The sequence below is a fragment of the Haliotis cracherodii genome, unplaced genomic scaffold, assembly GCF_022045235.1.
Source record: "Haliotis cracherodii isolate W230 unplaced genomic scaffold, xgHalCrac1.p SCAF_24, whole genome shotgun sequence".
NCBI lineage: Eukaryota > Metazoa > Mollusca > Gastropoda > Lepetellida > Haliotidae > Haliotis > Haliotis cracherodii.
Window position 1 is genome coordinate 10793865 of NW_027266280.1, and position 10502 is coordinate 10804366.

Consider the following 10502-nt stretch of genomic DNA (forward strand, 5'->3'; position numbering starts at 1 on the left):
CAAGCAAATCAATTTGAACATGTGATATGCTTCATCTGTTTTAATTATAAAAAATATGCAGTGGTTTGCAAGTACTTTTTTCTAAAACGCTTCTCAAAATCAATAGCAAATAGCAGGTTACGTGGGTGATCTCATTCGACACATGCCAGTATATTCATTGGTCCGCGTAATTTTCTAATGCCTATAATAAAGCTTGAAGGTGAGCCGATAAGTCAACAGGAATCAACATGACGATGTTTGACAGCAAATTAATCTTTGTTCTCCTGGCTGTGTTGACGCCCTCACTGGGGTCCCAACCTGAACCCAGTGAGCTTCCCGACAAGCTTATAAGTTTATTGATCCAAATAACAGCAGCTAAGGCTGACTTGCAGTGTATCTTTGAGATCACCAACCAGCAGTGCCCATGTTTGGGTAAGTAAAGACACAATTACCTATGATTTTTCAAAATACTGTTCCATAAAAGTTTCCGAATAACTAGCAGTCGTTGTGGGTGGGAAAACAGCAATATTGTGGACGTTTCAGATCAGTTGGTCACAAACCTTTATTTATATGTTGCCTTAGTCTTCATCAACAGTTTTGCAACTACAGCAATATTCGTAAGTGAATGTAAACGTCACAGCTTGATGATAACTATAAAGTTAAATGTGTTGGAAGATGGGGACACGGGTGGTCCAGTCGCCTAAGGCGCCGCGATTCGCTGTGCAGAGTTGCGTCCCTTGGCCACGCCAGAAACCTATGATTGTGGGTTCGAATTCCGGTTCGCCCCGATTATGTCTCTAGGTTTGTCAACACCATACTCATACTCGTGGGTTTCACCTAAGCGGTAAACGTCTGAGACCTGCATCGCTTCGAGCTTTCCCACATTAAGCTGACACGCCGTGATATAACTGGAAAGCTATTTAAGGTGGCGTTAAACCCAACTCAATCATTCACTGTTGCTCGAGTCCCGGCCGCGGCATACAAAAAGACGTTAAAAGATGGTACTTGTTGTTACCCTATCTGACGCTCGGCACTAGGGGGCTAAAACAAGGACTGGTCGGGTCGGAGTCAGTATACTGTGTCTGAGTGGGGTATTCATGTTAAACTGCGGCATGGTATCTCAGTGAACTAGCGCTATTAATCGGCATCAGTGCGGACTAGTACAAGCAGCCACACAAACACACACACGTACATGCACGTCGCTATATAAGTGCAATAATCTTGGACGCGACATTAAGCCGCATTTCACCTCACCTCACCTCACTTAATAATTTCAAAATGTTCTGTCAACGGGACGGCTAACTCGGGTAATCATTGGTAATCATTAGGCTAGTCATGTGATATATTGTATAATTTACTCTAACTCCATTGGGGGGGGGGGGGGGGGGGGGGGGGCACGGGTGGCCCAGTCGCCTAAGGCGCCGCGATTCGCTGTGCAGAGTTGCGTCCCTTGGCCACGCCAGAAACCTATGATTGTGGGTTCGAATCCCGGTTCGCTCTGATTCTGTTTCTGGGTTTGTCAGCACCATACACGTGCTCGTGGGTTTCATCGTAGTGGTAAACGTCTAAGACCTGCATCACTTCGGGCTTTCCTCCCACATTAAGCTGACACGCCGTGATATAACTGGAATACTGTTAAAAGCGGCGTAAAACCCAACTCACTCACTCACTCTAACTCCATGGTGACAGTACAAGTTACTATTGTTGGCATTTCTTTCTGACCATGCACGCATTCCGTCCTACTTTTAAATGTTTGAATAATATAAAGCTTCAGTCAATTTCAGTGTATGCATGACCAGCTCGTTTTATATGTGTACACATACTCCAGTAAAACAATTAATTTCCCATTTGGGCATTGTTGACCCAACTCTTGAGACGAGCAGCGGGTTGTCGGGTAGGGTCGGGTGGTAGGGGTACCTCGGTAGTAAATTTAGTCTTGTCGCATCCCTGGTACAAATGGACAGATATGGGCAGTGTCTTGCTGTTCGTTATCACTATATTAAAACCTGGATGAACACTGGGGATCGATATGTTCTCTGGTTTAACACACACAAGATGAAGTTGAAATGTACCGATGATCTTTCAGAATCGAATGAAATATAACAAATACAAATTCAAATGTCAAATGAAGTTGCATCGCAATGCTTTGCAGACCATTGTGACGTCATTGGTAACCATGAGGTCACAATCAAATGACATCACCAATGGATCTGCTCCTGGCGCTCTTAGCAGTACTTTTTAACACTTAATACACTGCATATTACTGTCTCCAAACTGAAAACGTTGGAAGAACGATGTTGATTGATAAATAAAATGTGTCCCTCGTGTTTTTTATATCAAATATATCAACACTCGTTGATGAAACTTGTGTTGATAAATATGATATCAAAAGACACTCGGGTGAGATTCTCTATTTAAGTACCCAATGGACACTTAACAAGAGAACCGCCTCCGTGGTCTAGTGGTAGAGCGTCCGCCCGGAGAGCGGAAGGTCCGGGGTTCGATCCCCGGCCGCGTCATACCAGAACGTTAAAAGATGGTACTTGTTGTTACCTTGTCTGGTGCTCGGCATTAAGGGGCTAAAACAAGGACTCGGAGTCAGTATACTGTGTCTTAGTGGGGTATTCATGTTAAACTGCGGCATGGTATCTCAGTGAGCTAGCACTATAAATCGGCATCAGTCCGGACTAGTACAAGCAGCCACACACACAAACACACGCGCATGCACATCGCTATATAAGTGCAATAATCTTGGACGCGACGTCACCTCACCTTAACAAGAGAACATTCCTTAAGTGTTTAATCCCCAGAATGTTGCTCAAACGATAGAGCTGCTATTGCTTTGTCAGTTCAGGTACCATAGTGTTTGAATCAATGTTTACATATTTACATTTCAAACTATATTAAAGATATTTTCGTTTTGCTAATTAAAAGCACTTACCCTATTCTAATCGGATCATGGTTTTGTCACATTTTACATTGGATACTTGCACTCATGGTCACGCCTATGGGAGTGTTGAAATGTATGAAGGACTGTCTGATTTATCAACTTATCATGGTGATGATACTCTGAAATTATTTTATTGCCCACATCGGTCATGAAAAGGATTTTTTTTTTTGATGATTGTGATAGAGATACTGGTTTAACCGAATATTTCCATGATGGTTTTGATACAGTACAGGATTCGGGAGACGATTATTGATTATGTCCATACGCCTCTACGTTTATGTACTAGTACTGACATGCATATTGTCGAAGTGGTGGTGCTGAGTGGAGTGGAGTGGAGTGGAGTGATTTCACATTTATTTCTCATACTGAACGTAGTGATCTGGTCCAATTTGTCGTGTCAATCAAGATATTTAACCTTAATACTTTTCGGGAGAAACGCGCACGGAATCAGACCACTTTCCAATATCTTTAGATTTGAAATAACTTCGAAAACAAAATTCAAAACATCAGGAGTTAAAGATGTAGTTTCACGCATGTATATATGCAGATGGTGAGGTTCCATTAAAGAGGGGCGGTCGGGTAGCCTAGTGGTTAAAGCGGTCGGTCGTCACGCCGAAGACCCGAGTTCGATTCCCGACATGGGTACAATGTACGAAGCCGATTTCTGGTGTCCCCCGCCGTGATATTGCTGGAATATTGCTAAAAGCGGCGTAAAACCATACTCACTCACTCACTCCATTAAAGATATATTTCTGAATTCACTGAATAATCATAGGGACGCTTGTTATGATATCAGTGAGTGAGTTAATATTTAACGTCACATCGGCAATATTTTAGCCATATCGAGACGGTGTAATGATAACATTCACGAGACATTGTGATTGTGAAATTTAGGAAGTGGTTAAAACAGTTGGTGATTGATTATCAAAACAGCAGATTTAACAAAGAGGAGAATACATCACGACGAATATAAAGAACCATTATGTTTTGATAAAGTTCGTGTTTTTGCCATGCATAAAAAATGAAATTTTAAATTTTACGTAAGACATATAGTGATACTCAGCTTTATTTGTATTTGAAGAGTAAGTTGGTGTTAACGCCAGGGTAACGTTGCTAAATTAAAGTAAAGTAAACATATTTTAGAACATGGTCACATCAATCATTAATCTACATTGTACAAAAGTCTACTTATTGCAATCTGGACGGAACAGTTCTATATGTTGTTTAATTATAATTAACTTCACCTCAGTGATGTTCAACTGAATGAAAATAGGTACAGTCGTGCCTCGTTTATACGGACACTTGCGTCATTTCACAATTCGTCCATATAAACGAATTTCCGTATAACTGAAACCAGCTTCTTACTGGAAGAGTTACTTCCTTTCAATTATGCAACTCATGACAGATGACAGAACAAACAGATACATCCACTCAATCTTTATTCATACACGTTTCAAAAAGTCTGTCATGGAAGTTTGAACTTTACCACATTTTGAGGTTTGAATTTTAAACAATAATGTGTCAAGTAAGGATAAGAATTTATGGATGAACAACTTCTTTATTACAATTAAGAGCGACGTTTCGGTGTAGGTTCTAACACCGTTATCAAGCAAGCACTTGCTTGATAACGGTGTTAGAACCTACACCGGAACGTCGCTCTTAATTGTAATAAAGATGGATGAACAACTTCTTTATTCCAAATAAGAGCGACGTTCCGGTGTAGGTTCTAACACCGTTATCAAGCAAGTGCTTGCTTGATAACGGTGTTAGAACCTACACCGAAACGTCGCTCTTAATTGTAATAAAGAAGTTGTTCATCCATAAATTCTTATCCTCACTTAGTACTCCAACTTCTAAATGCCTATCAAAGAAATAATGTGTCACTTGGTTAATTCACTTCTCACGAATCAAAGGATTACCACCAGTGGATGGATTACCACCAGCGGAAGTGTATTGTCCGGATAAGTGAGACAATTTTGTGTGCATTTCAGTGTTTTGTTTATAAAATTGACCGTCCGGTTCCGGAAACTTAGGTGCCTAACCCTGGCAGGTGTGGGTTCGAATCCCGGACGGGACTCAACCCCAAAAAGTACTAGAATCTGTACTTTACTAAGAAAGTGTTATCCCAAATATAACAAAAGTTACATTTGACCACTTTCTAAATGGCATTGTGTACTCATACTGTATACCATGGTGTTATTTTTTGTAGGATTAACAGAAATAGCAGAAACAGTGTGTATAACGGCTAAAAATCAACAGATAAAAAAACGCGGCAAATATATTAGTCAATGAAAACACTTTAGAAGGGCGGTCGGGTAGCCTAGTGGTTAAAGCGTTCGCTCGTCACGCCGAAGACCCGAGTTCGATTCCCGACATGGGTACAATGTGTGAAGCCCATTTATGGTGCACCCCGCCGTGATATTGCTGGAATATTGCTAAAAGCGGCGTAAACCATACTCACACACTCACTTTAGAATATACGATGTATCTTTCCTGACAAAGGTGCTATTATTAAAACACCAAGATCACAAATTTCATGAATTTAGATAAATAACAACAGCAACTATGTTTTAGATTCAAGTTTGGACTGCTTTGAAACCACTCTACTAGAACTCAATAGCACCTTATGTGACCTGATCAGCGACCTTGAGAGAGTGATAGCATCTCAACCAATTGATTGTCCTCCACGTAAGTATAGAAACAACCAGTTGATTGTCCTCCACGTAAGTATAGAAACAACCAGTTGGTTGTCATCCGCGTAAGTATAGAAACAACCAGTTGATTGTCCTCCTCGTAAGTATAGAAACAACCAGTTTATTGTCCTCCACGTAAGTATAGAAACAACCAGTTGATTATCCTCCACGTAAGTATAGAAACAACCAGTTGATTGTCCTCCACGTAAGTATAGAAACAACCAGTTGATTGTCCTTCACGTAAGTATAGAAACAACCAGTTGATTGTCCTCCTCGTTAGTATGAGACAAACTAAGTGCAAAATCAAAGAGATTGTTGATCTGAACTGCCCTGCCGATGCCTGGACAGATTAAATTGATACAGTCAGTTTTGGGAACATTCGAGCTGAAAGAACTGGTACACTACAAAAGAATAAGATCCAAATACAGACACTGTGTGTTTTGCAAATTCGGTCATAAATCCCTATGGTCATAACCATTATGCTTGTGTACTTGAATGCTCGTATTAAGTATTGTATTTCTGGACACGTCCATCACCTTCTGTGTCTAGGCTGCTATGACATGCATTTGGTTATGTTAATATTGTCCACTATATACATATATTTACTAGTTTATATGCGGAATTAAACTGGGTAGAATAATCTGAAAATCGACTTTACTCCATAACATTTTACTGTTTTACAGTCGAAGGATGTGCTGCACTTGTGGCTGGATGCTTGTCTTCTGAGATTGCTGTGGTTGACCCCGTTGGAACGATCCTTCCAAGTATAGAAGCAGGCAGTAACGTCAACGCGCTTACAGTTTGCGGATCTCAGGATTCTAATTACTCCATCTGCTACATCACGAATGACGACAATATAGGGGAATTCGATGCGTTCTGTTTGGCCCTTCCCAGTGGGGATAGAAGCGTTATTGGAATGGGTACGTCTATGCCAATAGAACTGATACGTCAATAATCAAACAAAAAAGGGGTTAAACCCCACTGGCATTTTCTTTTGAGTTTCACTTCCTGTAGTAGTACATGCATAACATAGAAAGTCTTTGTTAATCCGAGACTGAAATGAAATTCGCACTAAATGATATCTCTGAATATACTTGGGGGAACGGGTGGCCCAGTCGTCTAAGGCGCCGCGATTCGCTGTGCAAAGTCGCGTCCCTTTGGCACGCGAGAAACCTATGATTGTGGTTCGAATCCCTGTTCGCCCCGATTATGTTTCTAGGTTTGTCAGCACCATACCCATGCTCGTGGGTTTCACCGAAGCAGTAAACGTCTGAGACCTGCATCACTTCGGACTTTCCCCTCACATTAAGCTGACACGCCGTGATATAACTGGAATACTGTTAAAATCGGCGTTAAACACAACTAAATCACTCACTCTGATTATACTAAAACTCCCATATAAGTATGGACCTGAAACTAATTATATAATAACGAATACATTGTTCACGATGAAAGTATCATCACTAGATAATCTTATGATGTGGAAACATGTTTAACAGATTAAACTGTAATATTTCTATTTTGAACACCTAATGTTTTTGGTCCTCGTTGCCTATATACAAATATATACATGAATATGTTTTCCTATTGACATGAAGTCTTTACTCCTTTCATTTTGTTTCTCTCTCTCTCTCTCTCTCTCTCTCTCTCTCTCTCTCTCCTCTCTCTAACTGGAGTACTGTTAAAAGCACCGTTAAACCCAACTAACCCACTCTCTCCCTCCCCTCTTCCTATCGACTAGCTGTGCCTGGGTGTAGGAATCGGTATTGCGTGTTGTGGAGATGTCGTTTATGCCTCCTCTGAAGACGCCATTGGAAGAACGATCATTGCGCGTTTCGATGTTTCGCAATTTTCCAGGGTTGCATGTAGCGGGATAGTCAGAGCTTATAACGGGTCAGTATCTCAGTTTTGTTTCTGGATGTTACACATCATTTTCTGTTCATATCGTACCGGTTTTCTTCATTATTTATTTAGAATTAACTTATAGATTAGTATTGAATAATGTCTCAATGCAAATTTTTTTTTATTTGAAAAAATATAGAACTGTGTCATGTTTTACTAAATGATCAGTTCCTGATATCAATAGTTTAGTGAGTCTTTCCATCATTAGTTTTAGGATGAGGACAAGAGAGTAAGATCGATGTTATTCAGATGTCATTTTGATCTCATATAATTGGGTAAGTGAGAGCGTGAATGAGTATGAATTTACGCCGCTTTTAGCAATATTCCAGCAATATCATGGCGAGGCACACCATAAATGGGCTTCACACATTGTACCCATGTGAGGGAATCGAAACCGGGTCTTCGGCGTGACGGGCAAAGTCAGTGTCACCATGTAGGATAGCACACACTTTTTCAGGATATTCAACGTAAGCATCTGTCGCAGGCAAAGTTGTTTAGCCACGTTGTGTTGCCTGCAGCTAAAAAGGACATCAAACACGTTGCAGGTTGCCGTTTAGAGCAATACCACTTGCCATTTGGCAGAACAGTATCGAGAAAATAAACAGTTATTTTTGTTTATTGTAATTGCCTTCTTTTTTTTCTTGTTAAGGCGAGTGTATTTCAGCAACTGCAAGAAAATCCAGTGCATCAACAAATTAGGTGAAGATTTGCAAACCAAAGTGAAGTTTTCGACGAACATTAAGTCGTTTGATGTCGTTGACGAAGGTTTGTAAGGAAACATATATCCAATCCTTGTTAATATGGAACTGAAGAAATAATTTAACAAACCATTTGTCCATTCTCTAAAACTCCCTAAAATATTCAAGTCATATCATTCAGTTTTTATTTTTCTACTTTTAGAGAATAGTGTCGGCTACTTTTCAAAACGGATTAAATTTCTCGAAATTTGCTAATTAATATCTAACCTAGTGCTCTGATGTGTGCTAAAAAGGAAGCCATTCATTATATTATATTATATTTTTTCTTTCAAAAGATAGGATAGTGTTTTGCGATGATGCTGGTGGGCTGTGGATCTACAACATCGAAGACGACTGTTTCAAGCTGCTGGATTGCAATGCCACCAGACCGTGTCATGATGTCAAGATCAACGACTGTACATCGCTCATCTACGTGGCCTACTCTTCTGATGCGTAAGTGGAGTGAGTGAGTGAGTTGAGTTTAACGCCGCTTTTCACATTATTCCAGTTATATCACGGGCGTGTCAGCTTAATGTGGGAGGAAAGCCCGAAGTGATGCAGGTCTTCGACGTTTACCACTTCGTTGAAACCCACGAGCACGGGTATGTTGCTGACAAATCTAGAAACATAATCGGGGCACACCGGGATTCGAACCCACAATCATAGGTTTGTGGCGTGCCAAACGGACGCAACTCTGCACAGCGAATCTGGATGCCCACTCCCCGCCCCCCCACCCCCCCCCCCCCCCCCCCCCCCCCCCCCCCTCACCTTTTCTCTCACAACACATTGGCAGAGATACAAATACTGCCCTGGACTTGCCAGAGGGCCTCATCTGTGGAGTAATATGATAGCAACGCCATCCTTTTGCCTCTTTCAGTGACCTTGACATTTTCAACCCCGATACCTGTGAAAAGGATGGAACGTTGACCTACACCACGTGCGAGCCCACTGACTGCCCGAGGCTCGAGTTCGAACCTCCCTGGTATGTTAAATCATAACACAAAAGCAGTTATGTATCATCTGATGTACACATAACATATGCAAAAAATCAAAAATGCGCAATGAACCGAGAAATGGGACACTCTTTCTGACTTTTTTTCTGAAAAGATGAGAAGGTATTAATGTTTGTTTGTTGTTTAACGCCACACTCAGCAGTATTCCAGCTATATGACGGCGGTTTGTAAATAATCAAGTCTGGACCAGACAATCCAGTCATTGACATAATGAGCATCGATCCACACAATTGGGACACGATGACATGTATCCACCAAGTCCGCGAACCTGACCACCCTTTCCCGTCAGTCGCTTCTTACGACAAGCAAAGTCGCCTTTTATAGCAAGAATGGGTTGCTGAAGACCTATTCGACCCCGGATCTTTACTGGTCGAATTTTAAATGTTCAATGAGGATACAATATCCCTGCATATATATATGGAATTGGAAAGTTATGACACTCATTCATATAAAAAAAACACTTTTTATTACAGCCTACCCTAGGTTGATAAGGTAAGCTTATGTCTTTAGAATTATAAACGACATTCATTTTCATTTGCATGAGCTTCGATCCTCGCAATTGAGATACGATGACATGCATCAATCAAGTCAGCGAGCCTGACCACCCGATCCCGTTTGTCGCCTCTTACGGCAAGCATAGTCGCCTTTTACGGCAAGCATGGGTTGCTGACGACCTATTCGACTCCGGAACTTCACGGGCCTATTGATCTATATAATATGTAAATAAGATACGATGACATGCATCAACCATGCAAGCAGGCCTCAACCACGCGATCCATGACAAGCATGGGTATCTCAAGACTGATACACAGACACAACAAACTCACAAACTCAAGCTCATTTATTCTCATAAAAAACACAGCGGTGTACATAAGATACAATTATGTACAATTTTTATTATGTACAAAATGAAGCATTTAAGAAGAATAATAAAAATAGGGTACGTGGATACTAATACAATTTACCAATTGTATTGTACGCATTGTTAAGGAATTCAGATATGTTCTTTTAGATCTCTTACACTGATAGTGGGCATAAGGATCTGGAAAGCGGAGGAGGGCTGGGGGGTGGGGGGGGGGGGGGGGGGGGGGGGGGGGTGGGGGGGTGGGGGTTTGTTGACACTTATAAATAGAAAGTCAGTTCGCCTGAACCAGTTGTTCTTTTGTTTATTACAGTGACCAGGGGACATCAAGTGAAACGACTAATAACGGTTTAGTATGTTTGTGAT

General features: G+C 41.1%; 1 protein-coding gene across 1 annotated transcript; it reads left to right on the top strand.

The window, feature by feature from the left end:
- Positions 1 to 227: 227 nt before the first annotated feature.
- LOC139472222 (uncharacterized) lies at positions 228 to 9243 on the top strand (the record flags this gene model as incomplete). The annotated part of the gene is made up of 7 exons (XM_071254595.1): positions 228 to 411; positions 5504 to 5617; positions 6306 to 6542; positions 7380 to 7515; positions 8174 to 8289; positions 8558 to 8714; positions 9139 to 9243. Coding segments are annotated over exons 1-7 (1049 nt in total), but the record flags the coding sequence as incomplete, so codon positions are not given.
- Positions 9244 to 10502: the final 1259 nt, after the last annotated feature.